This window comes from Microtus pennsylvanicus, chromosome 21 (genome assembly GCF_037038515.1).
Source record: "Microtus pennsylvanicus isolate mMicPen1 chromosome 21, mMicPen1.hap1, whole genome shotgun sequence".
NCBI classification, from domain to species: domain Eukaryota; kingdom Metazoa; phylum Chordata; class Mammalia; order Rodentia; family Cricetidae; genus Microtus; species Microtus pennsylvanicus.
Window position 1 is genome coordinate 12,625,006 of NC_134599.1, and position 20,500 is coordinate 12,645,505.

At 44.2% G+C, this 20,500-nt stretch overlaps 1 protein-coding gene across 2 annotated transcripts in view; it reads left to right on the forward strand.

Moving 5' to 3' along the window:
* The window catches only part of Plekha8 (pleckstrin homology domain containing A8), a 66,026-nt gene extending 46,552 nt beyond the window's left edge, over window positions 1-19,474 (forward strand). The window contains exons 13-14 of one of the 2 annotated variants that reach the window (XM_075955757.1): window positions 6,043-6,104; window positions 14,409-19,474. In XM_075955757.1, the coding sequence (XP_075811872.1) occupies window positions 6,043-6,104; window positions 14,409-14,606 (260 nt within the window). In that variant the 3' untranslated portion in view covers window positions 14,607-19,474. Of the gene's footprint in view, window positions 1-6,042; window positions 6,105-6,178; window positions 6,310-14,408 lie in introns of those variants that run through there. The other variant, XM_075955758.1, reaches the window with a different exon arrangement.
* The last annotated feature ends 1,026 nt before the right edge of the window (window positions 19,475-20,500 follow it).

Sequence of the window (20,500 nt, forward strand, 5' to 3'; positions counted from 1 at the left end):
TGTGAGTTTTTACATGTCAGGGTCCACACCATGTTGCCATGCTCTTTCTCTTCTCCGTTAGATACTGTACAACCAGGGAGGGATATGTTCATGTTTTCAGAACTGCCACTGAGCCCTAGGTAACTCAGAATCCATGACCTAGTGATTAAAGATCTTGCTGTTTGATCCCAGCCTCTTTCCTGTCCCAATGAGCTGCTCCTGATTGCACAGCCTGGCCCAGTTCCATGAGTCCTTATCAGTAGCCTCATCTTCCCTTCTGTATACCCCCTCCAGCCTTCAGGATCCCTGAAAGCCCTGGCTGCTGTACCAAGGCTGCGTTAGTGTCTGTTCCTTTGGCACTAGAGTACAGTTTGTCATATAAACGTATTTATAGGATAATGGTGTGCTAACAGTCCAGATCCTTCTGGATCCAGTAAGTTCTAAGGGCAGAGGACTGACTAAGGTTAACTCATCTGGAAATCCACTGCTTTCCACAGTGTGTGGAATGTAGTAGATGAACTCTGAACTCTTGGTGAGTGAAACAGCTTTCACTATAGATATTCATTTTTTTTTCGGTTTTTGTGAGACAGGGTTATACAGTGTAACAGTCATGGCTGTCCTGGAACTCGCTTTGTAGACCAGGCTGGCCTCACAATCACAGATCTGCCTCCCAAGTGCTAGAATTAAAGGTGCGCACCACCACTGCCTGGCTTAGAGTAGATTTTCATAATGGCATTTAATACACTGGCTGAATTAGGGTCACAGGAAAGCAAGGAGCCTTACTACCTTCCCCCAGTAATTACGGGTCCAAGTAGCTCCTTAGATAGCTAAGAGGGTTAGACGTATGACTGTTGTACTGGTTTTCCTCAGGACTATGTCTGGCACTGCCTGCCTGTGCTGTACTCTCTGTACTGTGTGAGTCAGTAGTGCTCTTCCCATGACGTCATCCCCAAAGCCCTGGGTACCATCTAAACTTCCCACATGCTGTCCCAAAGTCAGCTAAGTGTCAGGCTTCCATGGAGGATTTGTGCCTTTAACCAGGTCCTGGCCTGCTCATACTATGTACCTAAGGGGAAAAAATAAATTTAACCTTGGACTCTCCTTTCAACTATATCTAAGAATTTCTCCATAATTGCATTTAATTTTTTCCCTTCTGCATGAGCTACCACACTAATGCTGACATCTCATCCTGTTCCAGACTCTAGATAGCCAAGGGATTCCGTTGTATTTATAATCTGAGTCTTACGTATAAAGTATGTTACAAAATATATTGAAGCATTCTTTTATAGAAATATGTTTGTACAAATTCCAATTATGCAAAATGGAAATGATAATACACACTGAAATTTTTAATAAAGCCTTATCCAAAATATTGGACTAGAAGTTGGCTAAAATTCTGTAATTTTAAAGCTGTGGTAGGCTGTAGGCCTTCTAAGCTGCAGCCATGTGGCAGTGCTGTGCTTAGCAGCTGAGCACAGTGTCCTGTGCTCTGTACTGCTTTCCCCACATAGGAACTCATGGGCGTAGTTCTAGGATCTGTCTTCTGTGCGTCTGCCCTGGCCAGAGCCGAGCTGACTGTACAGCCTGTCACGGTGTCACCTAAGCCTTCACTGGTACAGTACCCGCACTCACCCTGAGTAGCACGGGAAGGTAGATAGGTTTGGAATAGATAACTTAGATGTGCTCAGGAAAAACATGGAGCTAAAGGTCGAGCCCCCCTGTAGTGCGCTGTGCAGATAACCCAAGGATGCCATGTGCTCCTGGAGACGATGTGTAGACACGGATGAAACATAGGAAGAAGGTGCATGGTGGGCTTCAGATTGTCTTCTGAGGATATATCTATCTTGTGGAAATGATGGAAAATCAGTTTTGAATTTTCTTCTTTTCTGTATCTTTTTTTTTGCTTTTTGAGATAGGGTTTCTCTGTGTAACAATAGCCCTAGCTGTCCTGGAACAAGCTCTGTAGACCAGACTGACCTCAAACTCACAGAGATCCACCTGCCTCTGCCTCATGTGAATTTTCTATATATTAAGTTGCCCAATATTTCAGAAAATATATCCCTTGCATAAAATACCATCCTTTGCTCTTAGAATTTTTTAAATTAAAATTACTATATACCAGTTTTAAAATCTCACTTGGGACCAGAATAATAGGCAGTTATCTTTATCATATAGCATGTGAATAACTTTATTAACAGCTCTCTACACTTGCTTTATGACTAACTTCAGGCCATCCTGTTCAGACATTTTGTTTTGCTTTGTTTTGTTTTGAGATAGTCTCTCTCTGTTGCTTAGACTGACCTCAAAGGTTTTGCCTTGAATGACTCTCCTGCCTTAGCCTGCAGAGTGGCTGGAGCTGTAGGTACATGTAGTAATATGGGCGGCGGCAGGGCTGCGTCCCCAAACACCCCAGCCGCCTGCCCTGCCCTGCCCGGCTAGCTTATGCCCCAAATAATTACACAGATACTGTATTCTTTTAAACACTGCTCTGGCCCATTTCTAATAATCTATGTAGCGCCCCTAGGTGCGCTTACCGGGAAGATTCTAGCCTAAGTCCATCCTGGGTCGGAGCTGGGGCATGGTGTGCGTCTTCCCTGGAGCAGGTAGCATGGCGTCTCTCTCTGCGTCTGCTCCGGAGAGCAGAGCTGTGGAGTCTGCCCTCACTTCCTCTTCCTCCCGGCATTCTGTTCTGTTTACTCCACCCACCTAAGGGTGGGCCTATCCAATGGGCCTAGCAGTTTCTTTATTGCTTAACCAAGGAAATCAACAGATTGATATATGACACTCCCACATCACTTCCCCTTTTTCTGTTTAAACAAAAAAGAAAGGCTTTAACTTTAACATAGCAAAATTACATATAACGAAACAGTTATCAAGTAAAAATTACATCAGAAACATTCATACATATAACAAAATTGACCGTAAATCTCTATCAATACAAATTATTCATACCTATATCATTTCCCCCTTTAAATGTAAAAGAACATTTATAAACTATATTTGGGAACATGGGCGCAGTTTTTTCTCTCCAAACTGCTTCCTGCTGAATGGGGGCGTCGTTAATCAGATTATTTAGGGTGTAACCTGTGTGCCAGGTTTATCTCAGTTGGCAGTTGAGCAAAGCAATTTTTTGAAGATGTTCACAGCAACCCTTCAGGAGGACGTGGTCCATCATACCAAATCGGGATAGAAGAAATCCAAAGGGTCTGGTCCTCTGTGAAAACAAAAGAAGACTCTCTCCAAAGCATCATATCCTTAGACCCAAATTCTGAAGTCATACCCTCATGATATCCGTTCTGGTTCCACTTGGCAGCCCATATAATGAAATGTCTCTCTGTACTTAGCTCCTTCACAGTCAAAAATTTTAAAGAAAACACAATAATACAAAGAATCCAGACTCTCTGTGAATTTTTCATCTTTACGCGGCTTATTTTTACTCTATCACTTTACTTTATTCTGTCTCTTTAAAGACTTTACTTTTACTTTTTTTTTTTTTAACCATTAACTTTATTCTCTATATTCTTTTTCTTCTCTCTCCCAAGCCTACGTACATTCGTCCAACAGTGTGACTCATTCAGTGGTCTGAATCTGTCCTATTGTGAATCTGCAATTTTTTACCATCCAGGAGCACTTTTGATTTGCGCCTTTAAATCACTAGGCGCTTAAGAATCTAAGCTGTGACATTCCTAGGTTAACTTTTTGCTTTTTGAGCATATATCTTTGACCTGGAATAACCCTGTAGACCAGGCTGTCTTTGAACTCTCAGAGATCCGCCTGTCTCTGCCTCCCAGGCATTGGGATTAAAGGCGTGTGCTACTACACCTTGAACTCACAGAGATCTGTTTATCTCTGCCTTCTAAGCACTGGGATTAAAGGCGTGTGCTACCACACCTTGAAGTCACAGAAGTTTGCTTTAAGAATTTTAACTTTTAGTCTGCATATATATATATATATATATATATATATATATATATATATATATATATATATTTTTTTTTTTTTTTTTTTTTTGGTTTTTCGAGACAGGGTTTCTCTGTGGCTTTGGAGCCTGTCCTGGAACTAGCTCTGTAGACCAGGCTGGTCTCGAACTCGTGATCCTCCTGCCTCTGCCTCCTTCAGCAAATCCTACCGGCGTGCGCCACCACAACCGGCCTAGTCTGCATATATTTTTAACACACTTTAAACCATTCAGAAATTTTCTGTCTTTGAATCTCTCTTTACTGTATATCTCTCTTTTTCTGACGACAAGAGCCTTTAATTTGCCAAGCAATATCAGTAGGACTAAAGGCGTGGCTTTGCCAGCTAGATCCAGTCCATTCCTTAGCTTTCCAGCCTCATGGCTGAGGTACAGGCTGCAAGGTCCCTGCCAGCCAGCGAGCTACAACAGACAACACTCAAATCCTCTCTCGGTAGCCGGCCCTCCTGCCTCAAACAGTCAGAGTTTGCCCTGGCAGGACAGCCCAGAAAGCTGGCATTTTTAAATGCGCAGCTTTTTTCCTGCTACGGCTGAAAACCGAAAAGCATGTGTTCAGCTTTTCTTCAACACTGTTTAAGTGTTTTGTGGCAGGACCTCTTAATGAGCCACAGGGTTTTGCAGCTAAAGCTGAGTCAGGAAGCCTCTTGGGGCTACCAGGTAGGAGCGGCACTCAGCACTTTAATTCTGAGACTGAGCGTGCAGCACAGAAATTCTTTTCATCCAAGTAACATCCAAATCTGACAGGCAGAGCACTGCGCAGTCTAAAAACACGTCTCTGTATGGCGGCAGGAATCCGCCATGCTCTTCCGCCTGCCTAAGCCTGATTCTGCCTTCTGCCCAGGAGCAGGCGGGAAGCTCTGAGTCATCGCACCGCACCGTCTCAGAGCACTCTCCTTCCGATCCCAAGCGGGAACACAAACATAAAGCCAGAGTTTGCACTGGCGGCAAAGCCCCAGGAAGCCGCGCTTTAAAATGACACAGCGTTTTTTCTGCTGCTGTTGCCGAATCAGGAAATCTCTCTACCGCACGCCACCAACAAACAGCAAAAATCTGTGTTAAACTCTCTCTCCCTTATTTTTAAGCCTTCTCAAGTTTTTTGTGGACTCAGTTAGCCACACGTCTGGGCGTCATTTGTAGTAATATGGGCGGCGGCAGGGCTGCGTCCCCAAACACCCCAGCCGCCTGCCCTGCCCTGCCCGGCTAGCTTATGCCCCAAATAATTACACAGATACTGTATTCTTTTAAACACTGCTCTGGCCCATTTCTAATAATCTATGTAGCGCCCCTAGGTGCGCTTACCGGGAAGATTCTAGCCTAAGTCCATCCTGGGTCGGAGCTGGGGCATGGTGTGCGTCTTCCCTGGAGCAGGTAGCATGGCGTCTCTCTCTGCGTCTGCTCCGGAGAGCAGAGCTGTGGAGTCTGCCCTCACTTCCTCTTCCTCCCGGCATTCTGTTCTGTTTACTCCACCCACCTAAGGGTGGGCCTATCCAATGGGCCTAGCAGTTTCTTTATTGCTTAACCAAGGAAATCAACAGATTGATATATGACACTCCCACATCAGGTACAGATGGTACCCATGATTTTTCCATAACATTTCAGAGGTTTGGGGCTTTTATATTGTATATGCAAGGCTATAGGGCATTAAGAAAAAGGTTTGCTATCTCAGGAGCAAATTAGGTCAAGAACGTAAAGATTATTTCACTACGGGAGAGACGGTGGTTAGAGAAGGTACATAAGCCTGGCCCAGGCTTAGGCTACATTTCAAAGAACTGTGTTTTAAGTTAATTACATTCTAATTGTATTTAGTCATAGTTTCCTGTACCTTTTCTCTGTACTAACTGCTTTCTATATGAGCATTTTCCCACTATGATAACAAACTGAAGTTCAGATACAGTGGCCCCAGTACAGGTGAAAATGCCTGGTTTTCTTAATGCAAGAAAAGAAGAGGGGAAAGTGGCAGTCTGAGTGTGCTCCTCTGTAGCACGGGGGGTTCAAAGCCTGGGAATTAGATTCTAACCCAGTCGTAAGTGTGCATTAAACAGTGCACTGTACAGATCACACCTCACAAAAATCTTTTCTTTTTCAAGATAACGCATACGGCAAAACACTACGGCAACACCATGGCTGGGTAGTTCGCGGGGTTTTTGCGGTAAGTCATTCCTTTCCTCTAAAGTTTCGTGATCAGGAAGGTGTGTTTTGTTTTGTTATTTCTGTTTGCTTTAGTTCTGGAGAGAAAACAAAAATTGCCAGCTCATTTATGCTTGTCGGCCTTTGGAATGTGGACTGTCAGCAGTAGAAAACATCAGCACTCCCACAGACTAGCAAAGACTCGTGAGTAGAGCGTTTCAGTGACACTTGAGCTCTGCAGTCTGTCTTCCTAGAGGGAATGAGAGGCTGGGCAGCCATGCAGAGAGAGCTGGGTGCAGGCTGTGGTTTCCAGTACCACCAAGGAGAGATTAGGTCCAGCTATGAGTTCCAGCTGCCGGCTCCCTTTGCTGCCCATTCTGTCAGCCCTATTCATTCTCAACTCTTGGTTCATTTTGCCGGTGCTGTTTTTATCTGTGTCAAATATTAACTGTGTGGGTACACCAGGCAGGGCTGGTCATCCCTTCTTAAACAGTCATTATCACAGTGAAGACACTAGATACTTGTATGCATGTTCACCTACTACCAGCCATTTCTTCTTCCTGGCATTTTGTTTTACCTTCCTAACTTTTTAAAAATACATTTTGATGTAATCTTTTAAATACTGATCTAGTTTATATATTTCTTTAAATATATAGTTCTACTTATAAGTATATATATGTTTATGGAATGTATATAATTATATAAATTCATATTTTTACATTTTGCTACAGTATAATTCTGTTGTCTTTATGCATACTTAATAGATTCTGTGGTGACTTTTGTTGTTGTTTGTTGTTGAGGATCAAGCCCTCAGTCTCATGTGCTAAACAGGCACTATTGCACCAGCCCCTGTTAGGACCATTTTGATATCTTGATAGTCTAAAAATAAATCCTATTCTTAGTGACTGCCTAATACATTCCATAATATGTGAGTTTGTTCATAGCAGCAGCACAGAATCTGCTCCCATACATTCTTGTACTAAAATTCTTATTTTCTTAAAGTAGATTGCTGAAAGAATTGCCTATCAAATACCAAGCATTGCATCTACAGCTCACAGTTTAGAGCACCTGTCATGCACTAAACGCTGTTTTCCGTTAGGACACAAAGTTAGTAGTCCCCTAACACGGAGATAACTGCCTTTCCCTGCTGTAGTCAGAGACCTGACACAGATGGAGCTAGCCCATCTGCTGCTGTTTGATGTTGCTGGTATTTAAGCAATGCATGAGTTCAAGCATATGGTCACAAAGCACTTGCTGTAGATGGGTCAAGTCTGAGCTTCACTGGCCTTACAGCCTCATAGTTACTCCTCAGGTCATCCACACTTTGAAAGGCTTATTGCATTTTCTAGTGTGCCAACTGGCCGATCTCAGTGGCTCAGAGAATACATCTTTCGATCTCTGGAATCTGACTAATTTGCCAACCAAGTAGTGAACCTTAATCCTCAAACACGTCAAGTCTGAACAGATGTCAGCCAAGCTTCTGCCACCAGCTTGCTGATACCCAGCTGTCACTTGACCTTCCTGTTTCCTCTCCAGCCAGACTGGGAGGTGAGCTCAGCATTGACCCTGCCTCTTTTTTCCTAGAGCGCTGGTCTGACTGAGTAAAGACTTAGACTAACAGTTGTTTCCTTAGTGATTTTGAAGCCTCAACTATTGTCTCCAACTTCCATTATCACTGCTAGAAAATTCAGTGTATCTCCAGCCCTGGTCTGTATCAGCTATATCTGCCATCAAGATAAGGAGAATTATGTATACTTTCCTTTTATTTATGCTCTAAAATTTCATGATAAGCTTTTCTTTGTTTTTCATTATTTAAATTACAGGGCCTGCCCTTCAGTACTAGAAGATTTTCTACACTGTACTTTGAATAACTAACTACCTTATTTTACTTTTCTGTCTCTCGCCTTTATACTTACCCTGTCTTCTGAATGTTAATTATGTGCCAGGCTTTGGTAAAACATTTTCATATGATCTTAATCTTGAAAATAAGAAAAGGAAAGTTCAGCTACCTTCTATAGTTGAGGAAAGTAAGGTTCTAGGAAGTTAAACACTTTGCTCAGCTCTTCAAATGAGTATGTGAAAAATCTGAGATTCAATGACACAAGCCACTCTTGCTTCACAGGTGGGTAGAAGGGACTCTCAAAGGCTTTCACAATATATGGGGAACCATTAAAGATCCTCTGCTGTCCAGGAGAGCCAAGCCTAGTGAAATTCAGAAAGGGGCTTTGGCCAGCTGGGAATAGCCAGACTAGCCAAACTGCAATGAGAGGTGGGGAGCGAACCTGGGAAGTCATCCACTGAGAAGCAGCACAGAGTGAGCCTAGGTTTCAGACCTGGTCCCGAGTGCCTGAGACTTACAGTGTTTATACAAGAATAGAGATAGAAACTTCATGGTTCTTACAAATTACGATTATAATATCAGTACCAAAGCAAACATTATCTCTCTATTAGTTACTTGTCACTGCAACAAAATTCCTGACAGAGCAGTAAGAAAGGAAAGCAAATTTCAGCTCAAAATCTGAGGGTGCCGTTGTGTTAGAGAGGCCATGACAGCTAGCTCAAGCAGCTGGTCACATGACTTCCATAGTCAGGAAGCAGAGAGGTGAATTCTGCTGTGTTCCCTTTTCACCTAGACTGAGGCCCCAGTCCATGGAATAGTGCCTTTTACAGTGAAAGTGAATCTCTCCAGCCTGAACTGGCCCCACCTTGAAGCTTACCCACAGATGTGCTCACAAGATTGTCCCCTTAGAGATCCTGTATACTGTCATGTTGACACTGTTGTCATCATGAGTCTACCCTTTTTACCATCGCTCATGCCATCCCATCACACAAAATGCATTCAGTCCAACTTCGGAAGTTACCATTTTATTGTCTTTAACAATCCCAAAATTGTTCAAAAGTCTCCTTAACTTTGAGTCACTAAAGAGTTTTTAAAAATCAACTTACATTCTCCCAGCATACATAGTGAAATTACCGGGCACAAGTGAGAACAAATCACGAAACCCACTTTAAGAGTTTATTAAGAGAGAGAAAGACACATGCGCAGGCCTGAGGAAGTGGTGCGGGCCAGGAAGGCAGTAGTTACCTCTTCAGAAGAGGGACGGAAGGAGAGCATGGAGTGGGCATGTCTGGCTTTTAAAGGCTGCCTAGCTCAAGTGTACAGGGGCCTACCTAGCTGTAGTTGTCTCATGCGTAGATCATGTGACCATGCAGCACGTATATCATGTAGGGCTTGAAGACCCTGGGTGGCTATGTAAACTGTCTGAGCGCTTGATGGCGCATGTGTGGCCTCAAACCAGGAAGTTCCAGCGTTTGGGGTGATTAGACATTTTGCCAAAGCACTGGGTGATGGAAACCTAACACATAGTAGGGCACAGAGTAGACATTCCATTTCTAGAAGAGAGAAGTTGGGGGGGGGGGCATAACATGGGAACATAAGACTAAAACCCAGAGGGGAAAACACCAAATTCTGTAGCTCCAAATGTGGTATCTAGGGAACACGATAGACTCACTGTACTCCATAGTGCCTGGCCGCCCTGCCCTGCAGCTCTGCGACTGTAGCACATGGAGCCTTTCTCTTGAGCCACCTCTAACCCATGTCTCTAGCTTTCCTCAGTGGATATCTCATGGTCCTGGCATCTCCATCATCTTGAATTCTCCATTGCAGCTTGGGCTTCCTGTTCGCAGGCAGCTTTATGCAGTGGGCTCCCTGGGCCTTCTTGAAAGGAAGCCAACCTTGCCTTGTGTAGCTTGGCCTCAGGCATTCTGGAATCTCAGTCAAGCCTGTGTGACTTCCTCACTCTTGCATCTGTCATGGCTGTAAGGCCAGTAACACAAGGACAGTATTCCCAAGTTTTGCTGTCAGCAACAAAATGTAGCCTGACATCCCAGCATCCAGTTGCATGGGCCTCTGTGGGTCTTCCAGGATGACCCTGGGAAAACTTCCCTAGGTGGTTGTAGTTAACCAAGGAACCTCTTTGTGGTATTCTCGATTTAGGGTCTCCTTTCAAATGAATTTAATTTTTTTAATTTTATTTTTTTAAACAACCTTTTCTCATTTTACATACCAGTCCCAGTTCCCATTCCCTCCCCTCTTCCTGCTCCCTCCACATTCCCCCCAGCCCATTCCCCATTCAATCCTCAGAGAGAATAAATCTTTCCGTAGGGAGTCAACAAAGTCTGGCACATCACTTGGAGGCAGGACCAAGGCCCTCCCCGCCTGTATCTAGGCTGAGCAAGGTATCCCTTCATAGAGAATGGGCTTCAAAAAGCCAGCTCATACCCTAGGGTTAAATCCTGTTCCCACTGCCAATGGCCCCACAGACTGCCTAAGCCACACTATTGTGACCTGCATTCAGAGGGTCTAATGTGGCGCTATGCAGGTTTCGCCACTGTCAGTCCAGAGTTAGTAAGCTCCCATTAGCTCAGGTCAGCTGTTTCTGTGGGTATCTCCATCATGGTCTTGATCTCTTTGCTCATATTATCGCTCCTCCTTCTCTTTGACTGGATTCTGGGAGCTCAGCCCAGTGCCTAGCTGTAAATCTCTGCATCTGCTTCCATCAGTTGCTGGATGAAGGTTCTATGTAATCAATCTGATTACAGGGGAAGGCCAGTTCAGGCGCCCTCTCCACTATTTCTTAGGTTCTTAGCTGGGATCATCCTTGTGGATTCCTGGCAACTTCCCTAGTACCAGGTGTCTGTGTGTCACCCCCCCGTCATGTTCTCCTCTCTCTCCCCTTCCCCCTCCCCATGAATTTGTATTTATACAAGATGGAGCTTTTGTTGGGCAGGATTTTCCCTCAGGGTACCTTTCCTGTTGTCTTAGACTTTTTTTTTAAATGATGTTAATCTGTACAATTCTAGCTGCTTTCTGGATACTGGCCTTATCTACAAATTTGAGTTTCTTTTCTATGACAGATACCACATTTCTGTTCCCTTTTGTTCTCTGACTATAGAATCAGACCAGAACATGCTACAGCCTGGATGCTGTCTGTCTTCAGGTTTTTATTACTGTGACCTCGACAACTCTTATAAAGGAAAGCATTTGATTGAGGTGGTGGCTTACAGTTTCAGAGGTTTAGTTCATTATCATCATGGCAGGGAGCATGGTAGTGTGCAGGCAGATGTAGTGCTGAAGAACTCTGTATTTTGATCCAAAGGCAACAGGAAGTGAACTGAGTGTCACACTGAGTGAGAAGCTTGAGCAAAGGACACCACAAAGCCCACCCCCACAGTGTAACAAATTCCCTCCAACAAGGCCACACCTACTCTAACAAAGCTATACCTCCTAATAGTGCCACTCCCTTTGAGGACTATTTTCTTTCAAACCATCACATTCCACTCCATGGCTTGTAGCCATATCATAATGCAAAAATGCATTCAGTCCAACTTCCAAAGTCCCCATCGTCTCATATCACAACCTCAAAATTACTTAAAAGTTTAAAATTCAAAGTCTCTTCTGAGATTCGTGCAATCTCTTAATCAAAACAAAAAGCAGATCACATACTTCCAACATATAATGGCACAGGATACACATAGGGTAGGGAGCATAGTGAGAAAAATACTTTACCAAAGCAACACTGAAAACCATTTGGGCAAACACCAAACACTGCATCTTCATGTCTGATGCCAAAACACTCTTCAGATCTCCAAGTCCTGGCAGCTTTGTTGACTGCAACTCAACTTCTTTTTCTTGGGCTTGTTCTACTCCCTCTTAGCAGGTATCCCACTGCTCTGACATCTCTAACATCCTGGGGTCTCCATGGCAATTCAGGTTTCAGTTTCACAGCTTTATCAGTGACTTCTGTACTTCCCTTCAGGGCCAGCGCTGACACATGCCTGGCCTCAGCAGGTTTCCTTAGTCTCAGAGGCAAATTCCATAGCCGCTTTCTTTTTTCCTTAACTCCAGAACCACAAGCTGAAGCTGCCAAATTCTGCTGCTTACTGGGCATGGAACATGACTTTCTTGTTCAGTTACATCTTCTCCAGCCTTCTGTTCTCTATGGTTTTCTTCATTGCCTAAGCTTAACTGTTCTGGAACTTGCTCTGTGGACCAGGCTGGCCTTGAACTCATAGATCCACCACCCTTTGTCTCTGGAGTGCTGGGATTAAAGGTGTGCAACACCACAGCTGAATCTAAGTTTTTCTCATTTTTGTTTTATTTTTGTTTGTTCGTTTTGTTTTGTTTTTCAAGACAAGGTTTCTCTGCAGCTCTGGCTGACTTGTAACTTGCTTTGTAGACCAGCCTGGCCTTGAACTCAGAGAGATCCACTTGCCTCTGCCTCCAGAGTGTTGGGATTGTAGGCGTGCACCACCACTGCCCAGCTTCTAAACTTTTCTTTAATTCTTTTCTACAAGTTGGAAACTTAGCTGGATGGAATCTTACCTTGAGGTCACTACTCCCTTTAATCCATTTCTAAATCTGTTTATCTCCTTGATCACAGAACTTAACCCCATTCCACATACTGGTGTTCCTTTCCTTCTCAAATTTTGCATTTTTTGCTCCTTTTAATTTATAAATCTGTTAAAGAGTGACCAGTAATAACTACCACACAGCAGAGTCAATACTGGACTGTTTGAGATCTCTTCTGCCAGTGGAATTAATCCAAATTTCTTCACTTTAGCCTCAGGCAGACTCTTTAGACAAGGGCAAAAAGCAGCTACTTTCTTCACTAAACTATCACAAACATGATCTCTAGGCAACGTACTAAAATTCTCTGAAATCTCAAGCCAGCCCCTAACAGTTCAAATCACTCCTTTGCACTATTGTCTACCATGCTCCGACTGGTATGGCCTGTTAAGCAGTTCTTAAAAGCATTCCACTGCTTTCCTAACCCAAACTAGCAAAGTCTAAAGTTCTCCAAACAAAAGCATGGCCACGCCTATCTCAGCATACTTCTGTCTTAGGGTTTCTATTGCTGTAAAGAGACACCATAAGCACTCTTATAAAGGCAAGCATTTAACTGAGATGGCATCCTAGAGTTTCAGAGGTTTAGTCTATCATCATGGCAGTGTGCAGGCAGACATGGTGCTGGGGAATTCTTCTCAGTTTAAAAGCAACAAGAAGTAAACCGAGTGTCGCATTGAATGAAGCTTGAACAAAAGAGACCTCCAAGCTCATCCCCACAACACATTTTCTCCAACAAGACCACACCTATTTTAACAAACCCACACCTCCCAATAGTACCACTCCCTTTGGGGGCCATTTTCTTTTAAACCATCAAACTATCCTGAGATTTCCTCTGCCTAATCTTTGAGTTCAGCCTCACTCAGAGTCTCAGTACCGGCAGAATGCAGCCAGATAATCAATTTGCCAGAATATAATGTGACTGGCCTCTAGTCCAGTTCCCAGTAGAGTTCTTGTTTCCCTCTGAAACTGCATCACCTAGACCTCCACTGCCCACAGTCTGTTGGCTTCTTAATCTTACAAACACATACTAGAACAGTCTACCAAACTCTGTTTATAAATTCTAAGGCTTTCCTAGTCTGAAATTCCACTTTTCTGCATTGTTTCCTCAAACCAGTTCCAAAGGTCCAAGAAACAGGAGGTCAGTTTCATCAAGTAACAAGCCCACTCCTGGTATTAGTTCTTTTGTATTAGTTACTTTTAGCATTGCTGCAACAAAGTATCCAGCAAAAGCAGTTAAAGAAATAGAGTTTATTTTGGTTTAAATTTTGAGTGTAGTCCTGTACCCTGGAGCATGAGACAGTTGGTCACACTGCATCCAGTCTGGAAGTAAGAGAGATGAATGTTGCTCATTTCTTCTTTTTCTTCCTAGACCCCAACACACATAATGATGCCACCCACATGTATAGTGTGGTTCTTCCTACCTCAGTCAATCAATTGTGAAACTCTCTCACACACATGCCTAAAAGTTTGTCTCCTAGGCCTGTCAGGGTAACAATCATTATTAATATTACAAGTTTCCTTCTTTATTAGAAAAAATATAAAAAGTTATAGGAAATATCCATATTGGGAAATAATAGGCGATAAGACAAATGAAATGTAAGTGAGATACAAATAGAGTACTCCAGAAGGCTGGACAGGTGGTATGCAGTATCAGCATGCACATGCCAGCAGACAGATGTGCATACTGATTGTGAGGATTCATGGCAGCAGTCATCATTAAATTGTCCCAAGTAGACCCCTGCCTTTTCTAGCCTATCTGTGAATTAGAAGGGCATTCATATTTGTTTACCCTTGTTTCCTCAGCTCTCCACTCCTTCCCCCCTCCCGTGTGTGTGTGTGTGTGTGTGCGCGCGTGCATGTCTAAGAGTATGCAAGTGACAGTTGTGTTGCAGAACCTCACAGGTAATTCTTTTGCAGTTAGCACTGAGGGCAGCACCATCCTATGAAGATTTTGTGGCAGCGCTAACCATAAAAGAAGGCGACCACCAGAAAGAAGCTTTCAGTACCGGGATGCAGAGGGACCTCAGCCTTTACCTCCCCGCTATGGAAAAGCAGCTGGCCATACTGGATACTTTATATGAGATCCACGGGCTGGAGTCTGATGAGGTGGTGTGACGGCTACAGGACAGCACCTCCTAACTTCAGGGAATAAAGTTTGCTAAAGTGTTGTGTCGCCCTAGTTAATTTCCAGCAACAGCTTCGATGCCCTCCAACTCCTTTCCTTGGGGAGATGGACAGGAGGAAGTGAAACCTAGTGCTTTTATAGAATTGTTTTAATGCGTTTGTGTTTGGTGTGTTTAAAAAATCAAGGTGCTAAATATTTCAGTTCAACAGGCCTACTGGAAACCAAATCATAGCTGTCATAGACTTGAATAGCAAGCAGTAAGAGCAAAATCAACAAACGGACTTGTTGGGATCACACTTTGTATTGCTCTGTTTCAGTTAGCGGTTTTAGTGAACCACCCAAACCCAAGCACTATGCAGGACTCTAACACAAAGCCAGTGTTTAAAATAGCTTAGGGGTTGACTGAGCATTGGAGGGAGTGTAGGCCGCTGTGTCAAAGGACTTGCCATGTAACAGTTTGTTATTCCTAGACTGTCCCAAGTGGGTCCCTTCTCTGTGACTCTGCTGATGAGAAGGCTGTGTAGTGAAGGCATTTCTTCATTTGTGGGAAAACACACACAAGAACTGCCATGCCTGTTGTCAGGTGAGACCGTGGTTCCAGGAGATGCTTGAGACCAGAATAGGAAGGCAGGGTAAGTCATTTGGGTAGCACATGCCACCGCTCTCATCCAGTACATTTCCTGTGTGTTGTTTGAATGGGACAGCATAGCATAATGAGGATTCCTATCCTACTTCAGTGGTAAAGTCTGTAATAGGAAGGTCTGCTCACTTTCATGGAGTATCTTGTTTCTGTTTATTTTATTTTTATTTATTTATTTTTTGCCTAGCTTCACGAACTCTCTTCAGCAAAAGAGCCAGGTAACTTTCAAATGTGAACTAGATCACCCATGTATTGAAGTCACTCAATGTTTCAAAGAACAGAGTCCTAGAACTTACCTGAAGAACCCACATCTGGAGGTGAAATAGGAAATTTGCTGTTTGATGACCTTCCCAGGTGATACTCAATTGGTTGAGCTACCAACTGAATTCTAGTTTTTCAGAATTTCCATTCTCCTGCAAAAAACAAATGATCCATCCTCTATCCCCAAGAGGAAGGGGGTATCATTCAAGTAAAGTAATTAAATGGAGAGTGAGTAGACCAGCAGCTTGGGTAACATTGCTTGTGGCATTTCTATAAAGAATGACAAGTTGCCCTTGTCTCCCAGTAATGATCCAAGCTGCCTAGAGTATGCATAGGGGAGAAGCCATGAGTACCCTCTCCAGGAAATGCTCCTCCGTAACAAGGAAGGTCATTCCAGCATAAGCAGTCCCCCAAGGAAAGTGACCCCTTTTCCAGGTACAGGTGAAGGGAGTGGCTGTGCCTGCTGCACACACTAGGGCTCTGCAGGGAGTTTTGTGCAGGGAAAGGTACTGGCTTTGTTTTTTGTCATCTTTAAGCAAGTGGGCATTTCCTCAAGTTACTGACGCAGTAGAGCGGACCACAGTGGTGCATGAAGTCCAAGCTACTCAGGAGTATGAGGTGGAAACATCACCTGAGCCCAGAGTTTGGAGGTTAATCTGGGCAACATAGCAAGAGACCTTGCCTCTTAAAATATTAAAAAAAAAAAAAGCTTACGTGAAGCAAGCATTTTGTTTACATGAGAGCTTGTAGCAAGTAAACAGGAGCAGGAGGAAGGGGCTGCAATTACTAACTGTGCTGCTTTGCTCCCATGAGAGCTTCCTATGGATCCTCTTCCCTGGCTAGTGGAGATCTGAGGGAGGAACTAGGGCGTAGTTTAGACCTCCTGTCCATGGCATAACCTCTTAAGACCAGAAAGAAAAGGCAGCTAGTCTGCTGTCTCTGAGAATGGGTGTGCCGTCCGTGCCGTGCTAACAGGAAATTGATGCTAAGCATGGCTGCACTAAGCAGCTCTGGGTGCCTCTGTGGTCTCTAGAACCCAGGGCTGGGGCACTCTGAGAACACCTTGGTCTGCAGTGAGGCTTCAAGTACACAGCTGCCATGCCGGGCAGTCTGTAGTTCGTTCTTCCTGGATTGCTAGTTGCCTGTTTCTCATTTTAGTTAAAGCCGGGCTTTGTTTCTTCTGATTTTCAGTTACTTGCTAAGAAAGGATTAATAAGAAAAGATCCTTAAAGTGCTGTCAGGGGCCTTCCAAGAGCTCTGGCATCCCTAAGCCACCCTCACCCTAACAGGTGAAGGACTGGTGTGTTTGTTGACAGAATGCTCACCTTGTCTTCATTGCTAACAGCAGTTTTTGGGTTATTTTCTAGCGTAAGTTTAAGAGAGGAGCTGGAGACTAGGGAAATGCGTCTCCCTAGACACTAGCAGGCTTGACTAAGTAGCCTTGGCTGACCCCTTGGCTGACCTCTTCCTCATGGAGTACCGCCCCACCACTGTGCATTCCATCAGTCTGCTCTTCTCCCCACCCCATGAAGCTCAGCTCCACACTGCCTGGCATCAATTGTGACAAGGCTTTTGTTTTTTAAAAACAAATCTGATTATAACCAAAACCTACTGAAAGAAACTAACTTGGAGGTGTGGCACCGTTGAGGGTGGAAACCAGCTTGTAAGGGAGGCAAAGGTGATTCCGATGGCAGCTCTTGACACAACCGGAAACATGAAGGGTGCTTTGAGTATGTAATGGCTGGTTACTTCCAAGTCATGCTGAGGGGGAAAGCATCACTTCATGTCACTTCCATAATGGGGGACATTATCTATACCCCCTCTTTCAGCCTTGGGGCTTTTTCTTCTCTGCTACTGTGCATTGCTAGCATTGAGCTGCACCCCCCCCCATTAACTTGCCTCAGCGATTCCACCCTTAGCTCTTGTTTACCCGGTAGCAGCTGCAGCAGCCACAGCCTGGTCCAGGATCTGTTGCCTACCTACCCAGACTGCCAGAGCTTCGGGGAGAGCTGTGTGCACATTTGTAGCTGTAAGGTAGGGGGAAGGTCACGGTGGGAGTGCTGGGTGCCACAGGGAGTGTGCACACCTCTGCTTCTGATTATTCCTTGTACAGTCAATGTGTTCATCTTTCTACCTGCCGAGCAGTTTTTTAGGTAAGAGAAATGTATGGTAGGGTTGGGAAATTCGGTGCACTATGTTAAATTTGGAAGTGAGAAGAGCCGAAGAATTTTTTCTAAAGAAAACTAGTCCAATTTTAAAGGTCATATATAAGGAGAGATTTCAGATAAAGCAACAGAGACGTGAGAGGGTTTTGAGCAATACAAGATAGAAGGCATTTTAGAGACTTTCCGGAGAACAGTTTTTTTGTGAATTGCCGGCTAGACCACCATGTCCTGTCATGTGTTTCTGAACCATCAGTTCAAACCACTGCTTCTGATTTAGTCCCAGGTTTGCAACAGTTCGACTCTCTACCCTAATTTTACTACCAAACATGAGTAAAGTTGAAGGTTTCTAGATGTAACCACAATCTGTTGACCACCAGACCTGAGATGCTTTGTGACACTGCTTAGTCCGCATGCTGTGTGCGGCAGACCCCAGAAGTACACATGAAGTGCTGTACTGAGAAATGTGTGCTTCTGTGTGACCTGCAGTCGCTTCCTCAGGGCTGTCACAGTAACGACGGAACTATCCAGTAGCTGTTTGATGGTGTCCCAAGGCTTTATCCGTAACAAGGTTACATATAGATGTACAATGTTAGTTGAGGGTCCTTTCACTGCTCACTGGCCCTCCCCAGGAATGCTCCCAGTCCAACCCCGTCTAGACTAGCCTGAAGACCATTTGCATGATTTCTTACTGCACAGCTGCATTCAAGAAATCTAGGGTGTGATCAACCAGTCACTGGTGATGCCTCGCATACAGATGACACATGCGTTGATCTCTCTTCTCCATTGTCTATTTATAGCCTTTAATGGAAAAGAAGATATGCCCCTACTCTGCAATGTGAGGTTTTCAGGATTTTTGTAAATTGTAAATCCTTGAGTCACTCTTCAGAGTGAAAGGCATTTCCAGCTGAGCTGTAGGGGGCATAATATCCGGCTTGTTTTAAATGTCTCATGTACTTAAAGTGTGGTCAGTGTCCTCCTCTCCTTACCCTGGGTCAGATGGTCCCCTCACCCTGTGGTGGATGGTTCCGTCAGCCCTAGCATGGATGGCTTTATTGCACAGCTCATCTCATCCACACAGAACTCTGTGTGCCCACAGTAGGTGGAGTCAATGACGAGAAGGATGATCTAGACTGTGGATGAGCCAGCTTCATGGCACGAGAAATGTACGATTCCCATGTGTCATGAGAATTTCACTAGAATGTCATTCAACAGCCCAACTACCTCATGTGAAATTGGCTGTGGACAATCTGTGTCAGGTGGGAAATGTGTTCAGAGAACTTTATTCTGGTTAATAAATTGAACAGTGTGATGTCTCTATGAAGAAGAAGCATGTTATACCAGATGCCAAAGGCTAAACTATAAATAGATTTTTCTCGGATTCCTTTCCACGTTAATGTTTAATTCCACAGTCTGTATCCTCATGAATGTTTGTAGTTTTGTAGAGCCACATGCCCTGAGTATCTGTCACAGAATCGTGTGTCACCTCCTCTTGTCTCTCAGTATTCTGAATGGACATCAGAATGCTGATAGGAAACAAGTCAAACCACAAAAGCATCAAACAGCTGTGGCTTCTTAATTTAATGGACCTGTACTTAGAAATGTGTTGGAGCTTTTTAGGACCAATTGTTGAGTGGAAATCTTGTGTGCAAATTTGTCTGCTTCTCTGTCCAAGTTGTTATTCTGTATCATGCAAAGTGGGACAGGGGAGGGTTTTACTTCCTTTGGAGAATGTTTGAAAACAGTCTGTAAAATTTTTATATTCATTAGTTACAATAAACATATTTTTAGAGTATTTTATTAAGTGTTCTTCAGAGGTTTTGTATGAGTTTTGTTTCTATGCCAGTGATATGCATTGTTTATGAAACTCCCACGTCAGCTAGTCATCATTCCAAGCCCTTGACTGATACTAACCATTTTCTCCTCCTGACTGTAAGCCAGGTACAGCTTGTTGCCTAATTCCCACAGCTGAAGACTGGAGACAGGCTACAAACCTAGAACCGCCAGCTCCAGGGTCTTCACAAAGCTCTGAAGACTGGCAGCATCAGCCAGTGTAGTGGCATCTGCATTGGTGATCTGGGCATTCTAGAAAGACCAGCCCTTCTCAGACATGGTTCTCTTCTTTGTTTTTAGAGGTATGAGTAGCAGTGATGTCACAGCCCAGCACTACTCCCAGAGCCTGGGAAGGTCTTCCCTTAGAGAACTCCACTCCAGTGAAGCCAGATCCTTGTCTGCCTCAGAAAAGAATCTTAGAACTAAAGACCTCAGAAAAGAATCTTAGAACTCAACAGAAGCAAAATTAGTGTTCATCAAGCAGAGAGAAGAGATGGTGCACACCTCAGGTGTAAGGGAGGGGGGTTGAGAGCTGATATTTTAGTTCCCCTTATATTCATACAAGTACAGCAGATGAGATACCCTCTACACCACACATCGGTGTGTAACCAGGACCCACCACTGTCATCTTTCCAGAGGCACAGGAGGGAGCCTTCGGAGCGATGGTGTTCATGTTGGCCCTGGTGACTGAGTGCACAGGTTGCTTTGCAGGTAGGTAAGTAGGCAGCTGTGTGAAGCTGTCCCCCTTAGAGAACAGAGCCGCCAAGTGTTTGATGACATGTGGCCTACCGTAGGCCATTGTTTGTCTGTAGAGTCAGAATGGTTGAAATGGTTTTAAATTTCTAAGTGTTCAAAGCCCTTCATAGATTACTCAGATGCTGGGCCCTCTGCCTTCTCCATCTTCTGACCATTAGACATTGTTGCCCACCCCCACGTGTGCCCACGTTCCGTCAGTCACTGGGGAACATAGGATGATGTTCCCGCCCAC